The 20191-nt window shown below is 48.7% G+C and overlaps 1 protein-coding gene across 1 annotated transcript in view; it reads left to right on the top strand.

The window, feature by feature from the left end:
• The first annotated feature begins 7342 nt into the window (after positions 1-7342).
• Positions 7343-20191, top strand: part of COL6A2 (collagen type VI alpha 2 chain) — a 23034-nt gene continuing 10185 nt past the window's right edge. Inside the window, exons 1-20 of the mRNA XM_057378630.1 lie at positions 7343-7606; positions 10665-10802; positions 11489-12087; positions 12509-12529; positions 13186-13251; positions 13628-13681; positions 13763-13807; positions 13983-14009; positions 14281-14307; positions 14408-14452; positions 15858-15911; positions 16320-16382; positions 16635-16697; positions 17139-17228; positions 17978-18040; positions 18402-18464; positions 18591-18653; positions 19120-19182; positions 19574-19624; positions 19950-19985. Of these exons, the coding sequence (XP_057234613.1) occupies positions 10694-10802; positions 11489-12087; positions 12509-12529; positions 13186-13251; positions 13628-13681; positions 13763-13807; positions 13983-14009; positions 14281-14307; positions 14408-14452; positions 15858-15911; positions 16320-16382; positions 16635-16697; positions 17139-17228; positions 17978-18040; positions 18402-18464; positions 18591-18653; positions 19120-19182; positions 19574-19624; positions 19950-19985 (1602 nt within the window). The 5' untranslated portion in view covers positions 7343-7606; positions 10665-10693. The remainder of the gene's footprint in view (positions 7607-10664; positions 10803-11488; positions 12088-12508; positions 12530-13185; positions 13252-13627; positions 13682-13762; positions 13808-13982; positions 14010-14280; positions 14308-14407; positions 14453-15857; positions 15912-16319; positions 16383-16634; positions 16698-17138; positions 17229-17977; positions 18041-18401; positions 18465-18590; positions 18654-19119; positions 19183-19573; positions 19625-19949; positions 19986-20191) is intronic.

The raw sequence follows: 20191 nt of genomic DNA, 5'->3' as shown, positions 1-20191 counted from the left end.
GGGGAAATCTCAATGTGAAATGAAACTCTGGCATCTATGCCTAAGAGGATAGTTATAAAAGAATTGAATAATGTATGATTTCTTGCTCATTTCCGTGTCTCTCTTTGTATTTTTATCTTTGTAAATGGGGGCTGCCAGAGCCTGGATGGAGGAAGGATGGAAGGAAAGGTGAAGAAGTGTAGGTAAAAGAACTGTAGGTAAAAAGAAGAGCTGCAGATAAAAGAACAGTAGATAAAGGAAGGACTGTTTGTAAAAAAATTGTATGTAAAAGACCGTGAGTACATGCCTGCACTTTCCCCTCCTCGCTCTTCATTTTGTTTATCACACACTGAAGCTGGAAAATCTCAAGCCTCTTTGGACTGGAGATAAGCATTCCAGTTCCACTGGCAGCCTTAAGAAAAATGAATAGAAACATGTTATTTATTGTGTGCATGGTGATCAAAGTGATTTCATTTGGTGTTGGAGGTTGGGTCAATGCTCCAATTAAATGCACAGACTCTCAGTTACCCYGGTAAAAGGGGATGTGGCATCTCCGGCAAAAATATTTTAACTTCCTTGTGACCCTGATCTCTTGGCTTGATTTAAGGTACCATCAGAAAGGAATCCAAGGAAGGATGGAATACAGTTCTCCTAACTCACTCTGCAGAGTATTTGCTTTGTCTCAGGAGAATACCAGTTTAATAATGAACCGTTTTTTTGTTTTGTTTTGCTTTGGGTTTTGGGGGCTTTTTTTAGTGTTACTTTGTAGCAACACCTTTGAAACCAATTCAGATAAGAATCTCTGTCTTAGCACTGATTACKTATCTGATTATATTACATTTCTTACATGCCTGAAACTCCTGTTCAAACTTTTATGACACTTGGTGCAAATATCACTTTTCTTCGCAGTTCACATGATGGGAGAAGTGAAWTTTTTATTGCCATGTTGGATTTGGCCAGGAGGACAATTCATTACGGAATGATACATTTCTTTAGCATAAAGAGAGCCATAAATGGGTCAAGGGCCTTGTTTTGTGTTACTGCAAGAATTCCAGCATGTGTGTAAGAGAAGGGGAGGTGTTAAGTATCGTGCCAAAAGCACAAGCAACATCCTGCTATACGTGAGCTGGGAGCTGAGCCCAAGAGCTGCACAGGGTTCCCTGGATCCACATCAAATACGTGAGGAGCAGCAGTGGAGCAGTGGAAAAGCTCAGCAACACCAGGAACAGCAGCTGGGTGGCTGCCCATCCCCAAACAGGGATGTCTGGGGAGCAGGACAGCTTCCCCCAGCCTCCACCCTGCTAGAGGGAAGCACATCTTGAAGGSCTCAGCACATAAAGTCAGGCCAACTAGGGCCAGGGACAAGTTGGGATTTTGCTTCCTGAGTGGGTGGTTGAGATGRACAATAGATTTCAGGGGTCTCACTCCAGTTCTGAAGCACATCTGTGTGTGTGCCTGTAGCATACACTGTTAGCAAGGCTTGAAATGGCTGCACAATTTGGGGCTTTCAAGTTATTTTGCAAATGATAACTTTTGCAAATTGTATCTGTGAAGACTTTGACCACATATGCAGGTCATGAAAGAGGTGATGATGGAATCCGTTGCTCTGTTGGTCTTCCAGAGAATTTGGGGGAAGTGAGTAGCCAGACACAGCTCCTTACCACGGCGGGAGCTCATTCCTGAGCCTCCCCTCATGTCCTGAGGGATGATGAGGATTAGGGGTTTTCAAAAACCCCAGTTGAATGCTTTCTCTTGATGAGCATCTTTAGTGGCAAGTTACAACCTTGAAATCACAGATTTTCTATTAGGACCTGAATCACTGGTCCCTAAAGCCAGCAAAACCTCTCTCACTGGTTTCAGTGTTGGGGTTTTATCACATTTCCTTTCTAATTCCTCTTTACAAGTCCCATTGAAATGGGAATTACATATAATCTGCCTCAAGGATTCAGCTCCATACAAGGGTTGATGTTAGAAACACTGGTTTAAGATCTGAGRGCAGAATAGTGTGGTTACAGCGACAAAGCTGGGATTAAAGACACAATTAGCATTTCAAAATAAATCATCTCAATTACTGACCCCCAAGGAGACCTTACCAGCCTCCTGAGGGAAATCACTGGAATGGGGCCAGCTGCTTGCAGCCCAGCAGCCCACACTGATATTCCCCCAGATTCAGAGAAAAAGCCACTTTTCCCCTATCTGCTCCATTTCAGCCCCCTCTTTTCCCAGGATAAGGCAATAATTAATTTCTTTTCTTTCTATTTATACCCATTAGTCATTGCAAAAGTGTCCCCCAGTARATTTACAGTTTAATATAATGAGTATGTCTTGAGGGGATATTATTCATGCAGTTAGCTGAAATCTAACAGAGAAAGTCTCTATTTCATTTGTAACCTTAGCCAGAGTAGTCATTTCATGGTGGGGAAAGGGGAAGCTGTAGGCTGTACCTCCAGGCTCCAGCAAATGTTTAGATAGGAAGAAAAATGAAATTTCTTTCCTAGGTCTGTACATGGCATTAAGGACTGTGGGTGGGGTGGAATGGGATGTGACTAAGTTTAAAAAATGTACTTTTTTTTTTTTTTTGGAACCATCACTAGTAAAAGACGAGGGAGGGGAATGAGGTTTTCTCTATAAACTATGTGGGTTTTTTTCTCTTAATTTCATGGAAACACCACTGCAAGTTTTTCCTTCTCGTTTCTCTGGTGACAAGAAAATAAAACAAATGCAGCTGGGTCGTGCTGCTCTCGCTGTATTGCACCACAAAGCCCCAAAGACACAGACTGTGYGTTTTAACTCTTTTCCCTCCCTACCCAGAGCTACAAAACTAAAGATGGCTTGAAATCTCCACAGAGATATCTTGGGATTATCCAGCATGTGCTCCAGACCACGGAGGCAGCAGCCACCACTCAGAGGTCCTGCCCTGCCAGGGAGCTGGAATGCAGTTGCTTYGCTATGCAAAGGTTCTTCTCCATGAGTCAACAAGTTTTGGGACTCAACCATCCCGACTGGCTGCCTGGAAAAAATRTGCTGCAAGAGGTGAAAGCATCAAAGAGCATGGATTGGGAAACTGGTAAAAGGGGAAGAAGTATTCTGGGAGAAAGGGTTTCAGCCCATCCTTTCCCCACTCTGTCCCTGCTCTCTGTCCACCCATTTTACATCAAGTTGTAGAATCTCCTGAACTGGGAGAGACTCACAGGGATCATCCAGTCCAACCCCTGGCCCTGCACASACACCCCAACAATTACGCTGGCCCTGAGAGCATTGTCCAAATGMTCCTGGAGCTCTGRCAGCCTTGGGGMCACTTCCCTGGRAAACTTGTTCAGTSCCCCAACACCCTCTGGGGGAAGAACCTTTTCCTGACATCCAACCTAAACCTGAATTTTTTTCTTGTTGTGTTCACATAATGATCTTACATTGGTGCTGCTTGGCACCTCTGGGAGAACCCTGGGCACTCTCCCTTTCCCTGGTATCAAAATGCCTGAGATGGCTCTGCCACCCCCTGTATAGCAAAGAGGAGACCCAGAAATGCTCTACTGGAAGCCCTGGGACTTTTGCCCTGCCAGGAGGGATCAGAAGAGGCTGAGCCACCATGGAAAAGCCGATTCTAGACAATGAGCTTAGACTGAGGAACTGAAGGCACAATATTTAYAAGTTCGTAATTACTGCCTTAATTACTCCAAAGACCCAAAGAAATTGTGCAGCTTGGCACAAAAGCCCTGGAGCGTCCCTGCTATTTCAAGCYAGTGTCCTCAAACCCATCTGGGAAGGGAAATCTCAAGCAGACGGGAGATAAATCTGGGAGCAAGGGTCTCCACACCAGTGGGGTCTAAACAACCATTTCAGAAGAATTGTTAGAACTCATGGAGAGCCAGGTTTTCTCATCACTGCATCTAAACATTAGTGCAGAGTCTCTGGGTTATCTTCATCCTCTCTGAGGATCTTGAGCTCTAACAAAAAAAYATAAGGTCATAGATACAGGCCTGTGCCTGGCAGAGCTTCAAAAGCACTGTAGGTTGGGAAAACCTTGAGGCTGTTTAAAATAAAATTCTAGAGACTCCAAACAGTCCTTCCACATGTGTTAGCAAACAACAATTTGCAAGCACGCAAATGCTGTGTGGAAAAACTGGGTGCTAAGTAAATAAGAGCTGCAAGAGCACAGGGGACTTAAAAGTTAGCACTGGGATGTTAAAATAGGAAAAAGTATGCAAAACCTCAGATTGCACTTGTGTGTTCATGAGGACTCTCTAAACATCCTGGAGCAGTTGGCTCTAATGGCCTAAATCCCAGGAAATGCTGCTAAAATATGGTATCTAATTAACATTTGCTTTTTTTCTTCAGAAAGTTCCCCTTTGTGCCTCATCTTACTGCAATTTGAGAATGTCAGACTCAGTGGGGGCTGCTGCTCACATGCAAGAGCTGGGTTAATCTGGGTTAATGTTCTCTTTTTTTCAAATATACATACGTTTCTTTAATATATGATGTCTTCTCCTGGGCAAGATCTGCCAGAGGTACTGAGTCTGTTTTGGGAGGACGGTCCAGCTCAGGGGATGTTGTTGTAAGGCCCTGCTGGAGACCACCTGACAAAGAAGAGGAGGTGGATGGAGYTTACTTCAGGCACTTGGAGAAATCATTAGAGCCACAGGGAAAGCAGCATAGCTGGGCATGAGCAGCACAAGAACGGCTTGAAGGAATACAAACACATTGTATGAATTGAGTTAGGAAGACACAACCCTGGAAGTGTCCAAGGCCAGGCTGGACAAGGCTTGGAGCAACCTGATCTAGTGGAAGGTGTCCCTGACCAAGGCAGTGGGTTGGAACTGGATGAGCTTTAAGGTCCCTTCCAACCCAAAGCATTCCTTGGTTCTGTGAACAGGAAGCAAGAATTTCAAAAATGGCAACTACGAAAGACTGCAAAATCCATTCTTCTGTTTGTCATCAGTGCAAATACTGAGAATATCAACTGCATACTTACAAAGAGTGGAAAACCAGCATCCATTGTTTTCAGTAAGCATTTAACAATCTTGGCCTTGGTTTTGGTTCTCTGCTCGCAGTTGGAAAAAAAGACCCTTGGAGACCACTGCATAACATCAGCACTGCATGAAGGTTGAAGGCAATTGCAGACAGACACAAAACAACTACAGTAGCTGCTTTCCAGAGAACCCATAAAGTTGTTCASATGTACACATGAGGTTTAAAACGAGGAGTTCACATTTTATGGGGGGCTACAAGTCAGATAAAAAAAAAAAAGGAACAGATACACAGTTTATAAAGGAACAACTAAACAAACCATAAAATGTATTTCAGTTTACAAGGGGATGTAAATGAACTAGTAGCCATCTGTGCCTTACTTCCAATTCTATAGAGTTTTAGAGGAGAGCAAATAAGCATTTTTCTTTCTTTCCATGATTCATCTTACTTMCTTTTCCCTCTCTCCATTTCAAGTATAAGTATCTGTTCAGGACAGTGTGTTCTGTGAGCTGCAATAATGATTTGCAGGTCAGATAGAATCATTAAAATCATAGAATCATTATGATCAGAAAAGAGCTCCAAGATCACCAAGTTCAACATAGAGGGTAGGCAAATAATCCATATCCATGCACATTCTCTGCAAAAAAATCTTCCCAGGAAATCTGCAGTTCCACTGAAAGGAGGAAGAAAGAAAGGGAATTTATTTGAGGATTRGGAGAAGGAGCTAACTAGAGCACGCCCAGAGCTTCCTATGTCCTCAGCCTATTCTTAAGGAAAAAAACCCTCAGAGAACTAGCTCAGGCTTTTGACATCACTTATAAAAGAAGATGTGGAAAAAAACCTTACGCAGGAAAAAAAAAAGCAGCAGGATGTTTTGAGGTTATTTTGTCCCAGTTTCTACCRCTTCAGTGTGCCTGTGTGTCAGACTGCCCCAACATAAGACAAGAACTGGTCAGATGTGCAAATATCATGCAAATGGATGCCTAGGTAGGTGAGAAACACCAAATTTGCCCTTTTTTAGGGAGGGAAAGTGCACAGTAGGGAGATGTTCTGTAAAATACACAGGAATCCTCACAGGGACAAGGCATTATGTCACRTCAAGCTGCAAGGAAAGATTTTGATTTGACATGAGAAAGTTCAAGAAGCCTGCATAGAAAGATAAATGCAGATTCTGTGCTCAAGAAACTGCCCAGTCTGGGAGGAGGAAGAGGGAGATGCAGAGGTGTGGGTCTGTGCTCTGCTTATTTCCACATTTGGGTACTCAGCAGCTCTGTAAGTGACAGATTTGGTGTCCAGTTATTTGTGATAAGACTTTTTGCTGGAGGAACAGCCTCTGCAGGGGCAGGTTCACCGAGAAACAGCTGCATCAAATGGATTAGAAGCAGCATTGATGGTTAAACATGGATATAACAGAGCTTGGACACAGCACAGCAGGCAAAACCAATGGTCTGGGATGTGACGGGTTCACTGGACCACTGGCAGGTGGATGGCTTGCTCAGACACTCAGGTGCTGTCTGGTAAATCATTGCCATCAAAAGCTGGGTCCCTCCTTTCCAATAAAGATGCTCCAGAAGAAAAGGGACCRACCCATTCAGAGCTGCAGGAGAATCCCTGGAAAGCAGTAGCCTCACAAAATCCTYCTTTTCCTCTTCAAAACAAAGCTATAGCTCAAGAAGAGAATTACAGTTCAAGGAGCTGTGTTCCTGAAAGTCACTGATGCTCTTCATAATTTTTTTTGGGACATTTGCCCCTGTTTTTCTTCTAGCAGAGCTAAAAATAGCTCATGAATTTAAAAGTAATTTAAGAAATACAACAACAACAAAACCCTAGAGCTCAAGGACTGTTTGAAAAATGCTCTCAGGCACAATGTGTGATTTTTGGTATTGTTCTGTGCAAGGCCAGGAGCTGGACTCGATGATCCTTGTGGGCCCCTTCCAACTTGGGATACTCCATGATTCCATGATTCTATGAACCCAAACCCAGAAATGAACCAATAGAAACAGGTAATACTCAGACTTGGCTGACTCTGAGCAAGACTTGGATATTTGCAAAGGCAGTGATTCTGTGATTCTGTGCAAGCTGCTCATTTTTGAAATGTTCCTGTTTTCATTTGTTCCACTCAGGACACGTTACTAGGATGGAAAGAGGACGGCAGGGGGAAGAATGAGAAACACTATTTGATGGTAAAAATAAAGATGTGGGGCAGCAATGCCAACCACAAAAAAGGGCCTCTCATCATGGAAAAATGAGACTTCTTCCAGTTCGTGACAAAAGATGCCTTCAGCTCCAGAAGGGACAACCTCGCCCCATCCCAGCCCGCGCCGCGTGGGAGCGGATGGGAGGGGACCCTGCCAGGTCTCGGTAGACCCACAGTGACTCTCCGTGGATGTTCAGAGCTACTGCAAACGAGACTCTGCCCGGTTTTGGAGGAGGAGGAACTCAGAGGGCAGTTCCAGACGGCCGGGGAATAGCGGGACCGGGCWGGAGACGCCTCCGCTGCTCCTCCCGCTCCCTCATCCCGCACATCCCAGCACCCAGAGCCCGGAGCCACGCTCCAGCCGGGAATGCGGGAGCCTTCCTGACACCGGCMACTCCACAAAGTCCTTTTTCCTTACGTTGCGGAGGGATTTGGGGGAGAAGTTTTGATGACCTCATTTTCCAGGTAGGTAGACCATTTCCCTCCTAGTCCAGGGGTTCTGTGGCTACTTACTGACGGATCTCCAGCCGGGGGTAACAGAAATCCTTCGGAAATTTCAGCCTGTGCCTGCTGCTGCTTATGGGCTTCCCTGCGAGGTATCTACTGTACGTTTAGACAGTACCTGCTATAAGAGAATATAAATTTTTCCTTTACTTTCAGCTCTTGGCTAGTTTGGGCGTTTTCCTACGGGTTTGGATTTTTTTTCCCAAGTGTGAGTGGGCCACAAAGTGCTGGGGCCAGAGGTCTAGAAAATGCCTCAGTGAAGGAGAATAGAAGTCTTCCCTGGGATAACTGAGCTGAGTTCAGCAGCTACAGTRAAGTGATGGCAGCAGGGAGAGAACTGATCTGCTGTGTGATTGCCCTTTGATTTTTGGGATTTCAGAAGACACTAATTAGACTCACCTGTGGCCCTTGTCTCCTGTTTCTGCTGAATTACAGCAGCACAAGCTTGTCTATTTTGGGAGGTGGCAGCACATTTAGGAATGCCTGTGAATTCATTGCACTTGGTGGCAGGGCTTTGCTCCCCCGGCCTTTTCCTGGCTGAAATTCCAGGATAATTACATTGGGAGACCTGGAGAAGACCTGGAGTCCTGTAGCTGAAACCTTCCCCGTGGGTCCTCTGCCCCGGGATTAGAATTACAAGGCACGTTTCGGTAGTGGCTGCAATGAGCACCGAAATTCCCTCCTCATGCAGTGTGTAAACCACAGGCACACAAATGGGAAGGAAGAGGAGGTGCATTTACAAGAGTTTTGTTCCAAATGGGACATATTTTTCTTTTCTAGTTTCACTTATCAAATATTTATGTGGAGAAAATGCTGTATGCACAAGTGAGTGGCACCACAGGCATTGCCTACTGGGCATGGCCATGGAAAATGCTGGGACTGAGCAGCAGGGAGGCTTCAAACTTTATTCTGAATTTTTTAGCATAGCTGGAATAATTCTCCTTTCTTGAAAGCAATGCCATTTGTGTGGCTTTATATTTGTGTGGCTTTAAATAAGCTTCTTGCAGGCAGTGCTAGTGTAGAGAGCAGAGAATCTCAATTTTTGCAAATTTGGGAACAATTTGCTCAGTTACAATGTGTGTTCTGGTGTTGGAGGAGAAACACACAGTGCATTAGGGGGAACTTCAGGAATATCAGTGKGTGGGAAAAGGCAGACCATGGCTCTGCCTGGCCAGGTGCAGGAGGTGACACTTCTACTGCGTTGGGACCTGTTCTAAGTGATAATCAGATGTGAGAGTGCAAATAACCAGATACAATTTGCACATTTGAGTTACTGCAAGTAATTTGTTTGCCATGGTACCMCTTTTGGTTCAGTTGCTCATGGTGGGAAGAGAAGGAAGCAGAMAACTTGGGCCCTCCGCAAGGCCACTCATTTTGCAGGGTTCTATCTCGATGAATCCATTTATTTTTCAGCTGTGTGTGTAACAGCCAGGTCTCCTGGGATCTCAATGTGGGATCAGCAAAAACCATGCATGTTTCTGCACCTGCAGTAGGAGCACAGATTAATTCAGGGAGAATGGTGCAAAACAGTGCCCTCAAAATCTGTTCAGAGGACCCCCTGCTTGAGATTCCCTGTTTTTTTTTCCTTTGTGTGCATCTCATGGGTAAAGAGGTGAACCACTCAAAAATACAAATACTGAGGGAAGGCCTCATAGGAACAACAGTCCTGCTCCAGCAGAAAGAGAAAAGTCAAGGAAGAACAGAGTGGGCAGACCCAAGTGTTCAGACATTATGAATCAGCTCCCAGTTTGCTCTTTGCATTAGTTTTTTGAACTGTTTGTGTTCAAAAATTACATTCAACATGCAAAAAATAGTTAGTTTTAAATACTAACAAAATCTGAGGTTTCCATCTCAGCATCTTGTAGCAGCAGGTGGAACTTTAAATCAAATACCAAATGTTATGGGATTTGCAACAGCATCACAACAGCTGGTGGTGCTCTGAGTATGACAAAATGGGCACCATCGTTCACCCCAGCCTTGGAGACCCCTGAGGTGGGGACTGGAGTTCCCAGCAGCTGTCCCATGTGTCTCCAGGGGGGTTAATAGAAGGCGGGATGCTGGCAGAGCAGAAGTAGTTCAGGGTGCAGAGTGGGATAGAGGAGACGATGCAAGAGGACCCCAGGGAAGTGAGTTGTGTTTTCAGGTGTGGCTTTCCTGCCTCGCGTTCTGCCCACGGACAGCCCGAGGTTGTGGTGCTTCACTGACCCAGTTCCAAGCCCCGAGGACTGCAGGCAGGAGCCACCCTTTGCCAGAGCCCTCTGCTCTACAGTGCCTTCCCACCCACACACAGAGGGAAAGAACGAAGGAGGGAGGGAGGTGGGTTAACTCGGGATGCAGTGATGAGTCAGACACTTGGCCAAAGCCCTCARCGTTCCCAGCCTCTCCAAAAGTTAATGTCTCCGTCCTCCTCAGCTAAAAGCTGGCTCTAAAATGGTGCTGTCTGAAGGCATGAAGCTGTTATGTCCTACAAAAGATCAGGATCTCCTGCAGCCCTTGTTTATGGAGGGCAAACGAAACAAGGAATGCCTGCAGTAGGGCTAGAGGGGTGAAGCCTTGATCTTAACCACCCCTTTAGCATTAAAGTATTTATCCTTAGCATACCACTTTTATTCTCTGCAGCACAATGGAAGTTGAGCCACAACGACTGATGCAGGGACTTCATAGAACCATGGATTGGTTTGGCCTGGAAGAGACCTGTAAGACCATCCCATTCCACCYCCTGCCATGGACAGGGACACCTTCCACTAGACCAGATTTCCCCAAGCCCCATCCAACCTGGCCTTGGACATTTCCAGAGATGGGRCAGYCACAGCTTCTCTGGGCAACCTRTATCAGGGCCTCAYCACCCTCACTGGGAAGAATTTCTCCCCAAAATCCCATCTAAAYCTGCTCTCTGTCAATGTGAAGCCACTACCCCTTGTYCAGATCCTTGTGCAAGGAGCATTGGCTGGCTTTGTGTCATCCCAGCACTGAGGAGATTGTGCATCATGTTTAACATGTAAYTTGTGTTTTCCCACAGGCATCTGAATATCCTGAGGGGCCACTGAGATGTTCCAGCAGGCCTTGTTTCCCACTCTCCTTTGTATGGCATTAGTTCCTTTCCACGCCGCTCAGCTTGATGTGGATACTGGAGATGTCAGTCCTACCTCCTGTGCAGGTATTAACCAAATAATTTGGGTCACCTCTGTGGGCAGCAATTTTAACAAAAACAATGCCCAGCTGTGAAACCTGCTTGCCAGTAACTGACAGTGAGACATTGCACCTCCCCTGGCCCTTTGCACTCCTGTGGTAACAATCCATCTGTAGGGARCACTGTCCTTCACCCAAACTCACGTTTCTGAGTTTGCTTTGGCGTGCAGAGAGGTGGAGATGGAAGAGGTGGGGTCTGYCTGTGCTGGTCTCTCCCAGCAGGTGCAGTAACAAACACCAGTCAGTCTCCAGCACTCAGCTCTCTATCTGATGCCATAAATCGTTCACTTTAAATCTGGTGGTTTCCTCACTTTTCAGTTGCAAWGCAGAGGTGATTTACGTGTYCAGCCTGACTRTTACCAAAAAAAGCGACRTTTTCAAGATTGATTSAATACTGAGCAGTGCTGKATTAATGGTTGGACTTGATGACCTTAGAGGTCTTTCYCASCCTTAATTATTCTATGATTCTATAGCATATCTTAGGATTTAKAAGTCCTGGTCACTGGGAACCATCTGACCCAAACACAGGTGTCAYTTCTAGAGCAAGGTGGGACTTGTGCTTTTTCCAGCATCACACTTGGTCCGGGTTTCTGGGGGACAGCAAAGGGGTGCATGGAGTGCTCTGACGTGGTCTGAATCACTGTGTCCGTACAGAAAAGAGGAACTGTCCCATCAATGTCTACTTCATCATCGACACCTCRGAGAGCGTGGCTCTGCAGACTGTGCCCATCCAGAGCCTCGTGGACCAAATCAAGCGGTTCATCCCCATATTCATCGATAAACTGGAGAGCGAGCTCTACCAGAACCAAGTCTACATCACCTGGCAGTTTGGTGGTCTCCATTACTCAGATGTGGTAGAAATTTACAGCCCTTTGACGAGCAGCAAAGACATTTACCTGCCCAGGCTGTCAGCCATCCAGTACCTGGGCCGGGGCACCTTCACRGACTGTGCCATCTCCAACATGACCCAGCAGATCCAGACCCAGATGGCCAACGGYGTGAACTTCGCGGTGGTCATCACCGATGGCCACGTGACGGGCAGCCCCTGCGGGGGCATGAAGGTGCAGGCTGAGAAGGCGCGAGACATGGGCATCAAGCTGTTCGCTGTGGCCCCCAGCGAGAAGGTGTACGAGCAGGGCCTGCGGGAGATCGCCAACCTGCCGCACGAGCTGTACCGCAACAACTACGCCATCACCCAGAGRGACACCCTGGAGATCGATGTCAACACCATTGACAGGATCATCCAGGCCATGGTAGGTGCAGGCAGGGGAACGAGGGGCACGCGAGAGCATCGCATGGGGGAATGCTTCCCCCTGCGTGGGGTTTTGGAGATAACCTCTRGCAGGGAAAGTGGAGCCTTTCACTGGCACTTAGCCAGGACTCCTTGGATTGTACCTGTGTTTCCCAGCATGTCTGGTCAGGCTGACACTCTAGTCCTGGCTCCTGCTGAACACCAGGCCACACCTCTGGGGCATGTAAAAGAGTGTGCCACGCTGAGAGCCTACCTGTGAGGCACTGTTAGTCAGGGGCTCTGCTCAGAGCCTCCTCACAGCCACAGAATTTTCCCACCTCCTCTCCCTTACCACCAAATACCCYTCCAAGGGTGGGCTGCGGTCTCCCTCATGGGTCTGAGTACCTTTACTGATTCTCTTCCTTCTGTTCTCTCCTTTGCAGAAACACGAAGCCTACGGTGAGGTGAGTGAGCAGCATCTTCATGCCATTACCACAGGAAGCAGGTTTAGGTTGCTTCACTTAGAGAAGAGCAGCTCACAGCCCAGAACGGTGGGGACCTGTCATGGGATGGRTCCCTGCCCACCTGCGGGTCAGGGCAGAGTCTGGGGATGCCTTACCCAGGGGTTATGATGGCACACTGGACCCACTGGCTGCTCCCCCTCTCCTGCAGTGGGTTCAGGTCTGTGGGACAGACTCCATTTCATCACCTCAGGGGTTCAGTCCATGAGTAATGCCCCTGCTGAAGCTCCTGCCCTGGTGGTATGCAGGATTTGGCATACAGAGTGAGGAGTACCCAGGGGATGCTCCAAAGGTCCCCTGATGACCCCAAAGAAGCAAGTCCCCACCATCTCTGACACCCAGCAGTCTTGTTCTTCCAGTCTGGGCCAAGATACAAGCTGTAATGAACATGCTCATGGCAACTTTCTACGCTTAATTTATGGGCAGCACTTCTCTGTGTGCTTGTTGCTGTCTYAACCCTGACCCAGCTGGAGCCACAGCAGATTCTAGCCCTGAGTTGATGGGGAGAGGCGTGGAGAGCCGTGGGTGCAGAGCTGAGCCGAGTTTGGGATGCACRCTGTCAGTACCTTACAGTAATTTCTGTATTTCTTGTATTTCAGTGCTACAAGTTGAGCTGCCTGGAGATTGCAGGTCCACCTGGTCCCAAGGGATACCGAGGGCAGAAGGTAAGTTGCTCTAAGCTATGGGGAAGACAGTAATGCCTGCCACAACCACTGCACGATGCCTGAGACCCGGCCTCAGCTGCCTTCTCAGGTAGCACCCAGGTGGGAAATGCTCCCCCAGCATCTGTCTTGGCCTTGGAAGACACTGCCAGCAGTGGTGTGCCCATGTCTGTGTCGAAGCTGATGCACCCGAGCATCTGCCAGGCACCTCCAGCACTGAGGACACCAGGAYTCAGCAGTTGTCACTGAGTCACCCACATTTAGAGCAGAGTTCTCMTAGGGTGTCCCACTCTCCTGCCCCYACTCTGTGTGCTCTRATYTCCCAGAAATGGCYGTCAGCACCAAGCCTGGACTTATAYTGGGTTTTTTCTTTCCTTAGGGTGCAAAGGGGAATATGGGTGAGCCAGGCTCCCCTGGGCTGAAGGGACGACAGGTGAGTGGTGGAAAATCCTCCCCTCCATTTCCTACACCTCTGGTGATCTCAAGCTAATTCTCGGTGCTTTCCTCCCCGAAGGGTGACCCGGGTATTGAAGGTCCGATCGGATACCCTGGTCCTAAGGTAAGGATTCCATAGCCGATGGCTGATCTCTTTGCATTCCCTGATTTTTTTGTAAAGCAAGGGGAGCTTTGCTTTTCCTTCTCATTTGCCCATTTCCCACCTCAGACCCCTGCGCTCCTGCTGATTGCCCAGATACTAACACAGCGATTTTCTTTATTTTTATTTCTTTGTCTAGGGTGTCCCAGGGCTGAAAGGAGAGAAGGTGAGCAAGAAGAGACGGGATGGCTGGCTGGGCACTTGGCAGGGGCYGCGCTCCTTTCTGATGCACAGAGGGAGACATTAGCTGCAATGGGGAAGGATGGCAACCCTATTAACGCATAAATGTGGACCATCCTAAAGCCTGCCTCCTCCTTCAGGCTTTGATCACGGTCTGGTAAAGCGGTAATGGGTTTAAGATGTAAATGGTGGGGGCGAGGGGGAGGTGGGGAGCAGATGCGGGTGGTGTCTGACTTCCTGTCCTCTTTTTCTCCCAGGGAGAAATTGGATCCGACGGACGGAGGGTAAGAAAGGACATTTTCTAACTCGCACGTTGTTCCAGCTACCAGCCCTCGGATTGCGTGTTAATAGATCCCTCCTCTTATTTTTTTCCCATGATCCAAGGGTGCCCCTGGCTTGGCGGGAAGGAACGGCACAGATGGACAGAAGGTAACTGGGAACGCCCCGTAATGTTGCAGTGGCCGCTGTTGCATTTCTTTACCCTCCCTCATCCCCGCAGGCCGTTTAGTTTCACTATCCCACATGCTGGCTTTCTGTTCCGATTGGGATTTCTATGAATTTATCTGTGCGTTATTCCTCATGTCCTGTAGAAATACATGAAGCAGTTGAGGTCTCAGGAGTGAATCACAGAATATGCTGAGTTGGGAKGAACGCACWAGGATTGAGTCCAACTCACACAGGACACCCCAACAATCCCACCCTGTGCCTGAGAGCCTTATCCAAACACTCCTTGATCTTGGGCAGGGTTGGGGTTGTGACCACTTCCCTGGGGAGCCTGTCCAGTGCCCAGCCACSCTCTGGGGGAAGARCCTTTTCCTGATGTCCAGCCTAAACCCCYCTGACACAGCTTCATGCCCTTACTGGCATCCCTCTGTCAGCAAGCTCTCTGCAGGAGCTGGATGTATGACTCAGTCCATGTTCCTGCGGAGAAGGTGATATGGCCAGATAATTTGAGTGTAGATGCTTTATCTTGAGTGTCAGTGAGCCTTATAGGACACAGACACAGAAAGTTTAGCAGAAATTCGGGTTTCAGGGCAGTTTGTCACAGARTCTGAAACTTCATCTCTGAACCACTGCTTGTGCTTAGTATGAAAGCTCTAAAGCCAAGTTCAAAGGCCTCACAACAAAGTCCCTGGCTTTGTCCGCTGGCCAGCATGACCTGGCTTTCACAGTTTCCTGTACCCAGCCCCATATATTGGTGGATAACAGCAGTTCTTCCTGCTCTTCCAAGTGCTGTTAAAGCTCTAAAACATCCTTCAGTCCCCCCAGTTCTCTAAAACACTAAAGTCTTTGGTTCCTCCAGTCTCTATCCCAGAGCTGTCTCGCCCTGGTGACAGAGCTGTTTTGGGGCACAGAGCAGGGCAGTCTCTTCTCTCGCGGCATCTGTCAGGCAGAGTGAAAGCATCCCTGAGCTGCTCTGACAGGAGAGGTGTGAGAGAGGAGCAGCACAGCCCTGGACGTGAGTGACCGCCAAATCCAGCCTCAAGGGACATTCCCAGCACTCAGGGTACATTCATGGGATACGCCTGCCTGATTTCCCTCTGCCACTCAGGATTTTAGACTGTTTTCTCCTTCTCCACTTGTCTCTGCAYACCCTACTCCTGTTTAAGGAACATACTTGCTATTTGTTTGCTAGCTGGCGACAGATAAGGTCAGTGGATGATGCTGAAAATTATTAACTGTTTAGTAATTTTAAGTTATTAAACTTAAATAACTTTAAGAAGTTAGAAAGTTCTTAAATTTTTTAACTTTAAGAAAAGCAAGAAAAAGCTGTGTTTTCCCTTCAGACACCTATAACTTCTCAAAYTTTTCCTTTTGAATGTAATCTCTCTAGGGCAGGCTGGGGAGGATTGGACCACCAGGATGCAAGGGTGACCCTGGTGACAAGGTAGGAATGCTTTATTCTTTCACCAGCACATCAGCTATGTAGCTGCTGAGTGAGTTACACGTGTAGAAAGATGGCCAACAAGAGGTTACTAGACCATTTTCCTACCAGCTGTATAATCTGATCCCTGGCCTGGGACCCAAGGAAGGGGGAGCACAGTTTGGTTTTTCTGTGCCTCCTTTCCACAGGCAAGTAAGCTGGGAGTTCCTAAAACCCCGCCCCTCCACCCAGAGGGGAGGAGTTTACCTTTCATCAACACTAGCAACGATCAAAAATTACTTCATCGTCTAGAGCAACTTTCTAAGCACTGGCTTAGAAGTTTTATTTGATTAGAAAGTTTTATTGGATTTATTCTGCATGGAGAGCGTTCCCAGTGTGAAGTGCGTGGCTCTTTGTCATTTCCATCCCCAGGGCCCTGATGGCTACCCAGGAGATGCAGGAGACCAAGGTGAAAGAGGAGATGCAGGCATAAAGGTACAAGTGCTCTGGAGAGGCAGCAGGGTGTGGGCAGAGGCCTCCAGTGTAGACAGCCAAACACCATTCGCTGTACCTGTAATATATCCTAAACCCTACACTGCTTATGGAGCCCATAGGCTTTGGGGTCTTGATTCCCTCTCCAGACTCAGAAGCTGAGGGAAGACCCTTGCTGGCCTTACTCCCTGGGCTACTTATGGTGCAATGTGCTCACGAGGCAGGCAATGACCATTGGCTCTCTGGCTGTTTCAGGGGGATCCTGGCCGGCCTGGTCGCAGCGGACCCCCGGGACCCCCAGGAGAAAAAGGAAACCTGGTARGTTAATGCAGCGTTCAGGTATCTCCAGTGTTTTACTGTGGTCTGTTCCTAAAATAACAGAATGGTTTGGGCTGRRAGGGACCTTAAAGCTCATCCAGCCCCACCCCTGCAAGAGAYACCTTCCACTAGACCAGGTTGCTCCAAGCTCTGYCCAGCCTGGCCTGGAACACTTCCAGGGATGGGGCAGCCACAGCCCCTCTGGCTTTGGGCAGGACTGGATGGATGCTGTAAGGAACGGTGGACAAACCTGTTGTCAGCTGATGAAGGGAAGGTGACACAGGGTCACTATGCTCCAAAGCTCATGGCAGTGCCATGTGGGCATGTCAGCTGTGTGGAAGCAGAAGCTGGGTGCTCATACACACCTCTGCTCAAGGGGAACTGCTTGACACAGGACACCTTTGACCTCTCTTCCAACAAACTGTATTTCTTTTCTTCAAGGGACTTCCAGGCAACCCTGGAGCTCAAGGGCCTGCTGGAACCAAGGGAAGRAAAGGTGAAGTGGGACCTCCTGGACCTAAAGGAGAGGCTGTAAGTGTCTGAATAGATCCCTGGACATTGGTCACACTGCAGGAACCTGAGGCAGTTTCATGGATGAGTGCTGAGAAACTCCCCCATTCTGCTTTGTGAATCCCAAAAGATGTGCAAACGCTGATCTCCCTGACTCTCCCATCCTCACAGAGCAATGCTCCTGTAATCCTAAGGCTGATGTTAACCATTTCACCTTAGAGAATCAGCCTGTGTTCCCACATAACCACACAGGTCTGGCCTCTGTGGATGCCCAGGGACACTTTGGTTGTACTGTGGCAGGTTCCCCAAACTTCTGGCTCCTTGCAGGAGCTCTAAGAGTGGAGTTCTGGTGGCCATTATGGCAGAACTCTGTGGAAAGGGCAGTCTCACATATTGGTGGTGCCACACCATTTTGGGAAGGAGTTGAAGACGATGATCCCTGGCACAGCTCCACCAGCACCAATGGGCCAGAGCCTGGCCAGCTTGTGTCCTTGTGCAAGATCCAGTGGAGAAAGCAGCACTGGATGAGCTGGAAGTGAATCAGAGTCTTTAAGGGGATGAGCCAGGCATGTTTGTGGTCGCTGAGGTGAAAGAGCAGTCTGGCTGAGGCTTCCCAAAAGGAAGCMTGGGCATCCCTGCTCCCCTGCTGCCAGGAACACAGTTGCTTAGGGGGCACATGTACATCTCCTGGGCCCAGAGGGAGGAGGGAGTGCAGCCAGGGGTCCCATCCATCTTCTTACCCCATTTCTGTGACTTCTGTGTCTGCCAAGGGCCGACGTGGAGATCCAGGGACRAAAGGCAGCAAAGGCTCTCCTGGAGGCATAGGAGAAAGGGTGAGTAAAGGAACTGCTCAGATGATTGCAAATGAGCCTGAGATGGACAGGACTGGTGTGTGTGAGATGTGCTACTGCCCAGCCATGCCATGTCCAGCACCAGAGCTGGGAATTTCTCCTGTGCTGTGCTCTCACTGTGCCCACTGCCTCTCCGGCTGGCACTAAGTACAGCCTCCTCCTCCAGGGCTTGGCCCAGAGAGAGGATGAAGGGCAGCAAAGCTCAGGGTTAAAGAGACTCATTCAGAGGCACTGTTTCAAACCAAGAAACACCAGGTTTGAGAAGGGCCTCATGGAGCACTGCCATGCATGTAGATAGCATTGGAGACATCCCTGACCAGGAATATCTTTACCYTCCTCACAGGGAGATCCTGGTCCAGAGGGTGCTCGAGGTCTGCCCGGTGAGGTTGGAAACAAAGGAGCCAGGGTAAGCATGGAGCAAGGCTTGGTGACAGCCTGGGGGAAGGGGGAGTGCTGCTGCCATCTGGGTCAGCTTGCCCAGCTTTTCTCCTCATACTCTGTGTGTTCTGTGTCTTCTTTGTTTGCTGTRCAGGGAGAACAAGGACTGCCAGGACCCCGAGGTCCTTCGGGTGCTGTGGGAGAGCCAGGCAGGATCGTAAGTCACCCCTAGGCATGTGTGTGACCATGCCCTCCTTCTGTGATGCGGGCTTGCCCTGCTGACAAAAGCTGCCTGCACTGTCCCTCCTGAGGAGAACCTGCACGGCCCTTTCTGAGGGAGGCTCAAACATTGGGTGTTCCAATGACAGTGTGGAAGGGATCACCAGAGCGGGTGGGTCACTGGGGAGAGGGAAGATGGACCCCACAAGGACCCATTTGTCCTGGGTCTGTGCTTAGTCCATCACCCCACTGTGGCAGTAGTGCTGTGACATCCACATGGCTCTATGGGCRATGGAAACTCCACTGCTGAGACAGTCACTGTCACGGTGAACTCACCGGGTAGGGAGATGGTCCTGCAGCACCATCTCCAGAGCTGATTTCTCCTGCACAGTCCCCTGTGTGCCAGGGGGACAGCAGGGAACATCCTCAGCCCCTTCCTGCCTTTCCCCAAAACTGTCCTGCAGGGATCACGAGGAGACCCTGGTGACTTGGGCCCAAGAGGTGATGCTGGACCACCAGGACCAAAGGTAAAGTTTATGAATTAAACTCTGCATTTGAAAGATTCCTATTTACTTATTTATTTATTTACTGAAAAAAGAAATAGGCCATTTTCTATGTGCCTCAGAAACAGAATCAGACCTGGGCCTTCCTGCGGGGCAGAGATGTAGGTCTTGCTCGAGCCAAGGCAGCTCTGATTGCACCCCTCACCATGTGCAGATTCAGGGGCATGCCTGGCATGTGACATTCCCAAGACCCAGCAAATCCTTGCTCTGTACAGCCATCCCAGTACTTCAGAGCCTTGGCTGCCAGTGGAGTTTCACACCGAGCAAAGATGGAAATGGCTGTAGCTGTCACTGACAGGAGCAGGGCAGAAGGGCTGGCTTTGGTATCTCACAGGTCTTTTTTTTTCTGCCACAGGGTGACAGAGGCAGACCTGGCTTTAGCTACCCTGGACCCAGAGGACCTCAGGTATGTATTCCTCATTCAGCATGTGGGGAAATCTGTTTGGGTGTATGTTGCTCTTGGCTCTGAGCAGCCTGAGAAAACAGGGAAGGAGGAAGAAAAATACTCAGGGTCACAGGTGTGTGGAGCCTGTGAAGGAGAAAGGGGGTTGAACACCAGGACTGAACCTGGCCACAATCCAGAATGTGCCTCAGTCATGGTGATGGTCGTTCAACCATCAGCCTGAAGCTGCTCTTCAGCTTCTTGCCCCTCACCACGATCTTTGGGTATACTTGTGCACAGTTTGGGGACACCTGGACGGGTGCTGACCTCTCCCTCCTCTCCTTTGCAGGGTGACAAGGGTGAGAAGGGGCAGCCAGGACCCAAGGTGAGTGTGTTTGTCTCTATCAAGTGTTTTTTTGTACTGGCATTCCAGGGAGTTGTCTCCCAGCCCTCTGGGTTAATGGCTGAGGAGCCAGCCCTGCCAGCAGCTGCCCTGGAAGTTCCCTGCAGCTGGAGCCTGGTTGTATCTCCCAAGCCCATCTTCTTTTGAAATCATCTGAAAAAAACGCCTTGCAGAGCTCCTTTTTTTTT

The sequence above is a fragment of the Malurus melanocephalus genome, unplaced genomic scaffold, assembly GCF_030028575.1.
Source record: "Malurus melanocephalus ecotype Western Australia unplaced genomic scaffold, MMel_1.1 scaffold_369, whole genome shotgun sequence".
Lineage (NCBI taxonomy): Eukaryota > Metazoa > Chordata > Aves > Passeriformes > Maluridae > Malurus > Malurus melanocephalus.
Note: the sequence above shows the minus strand (reverse complement) of the source record. Positions and strands in the feature narration are given on the sequence as shown.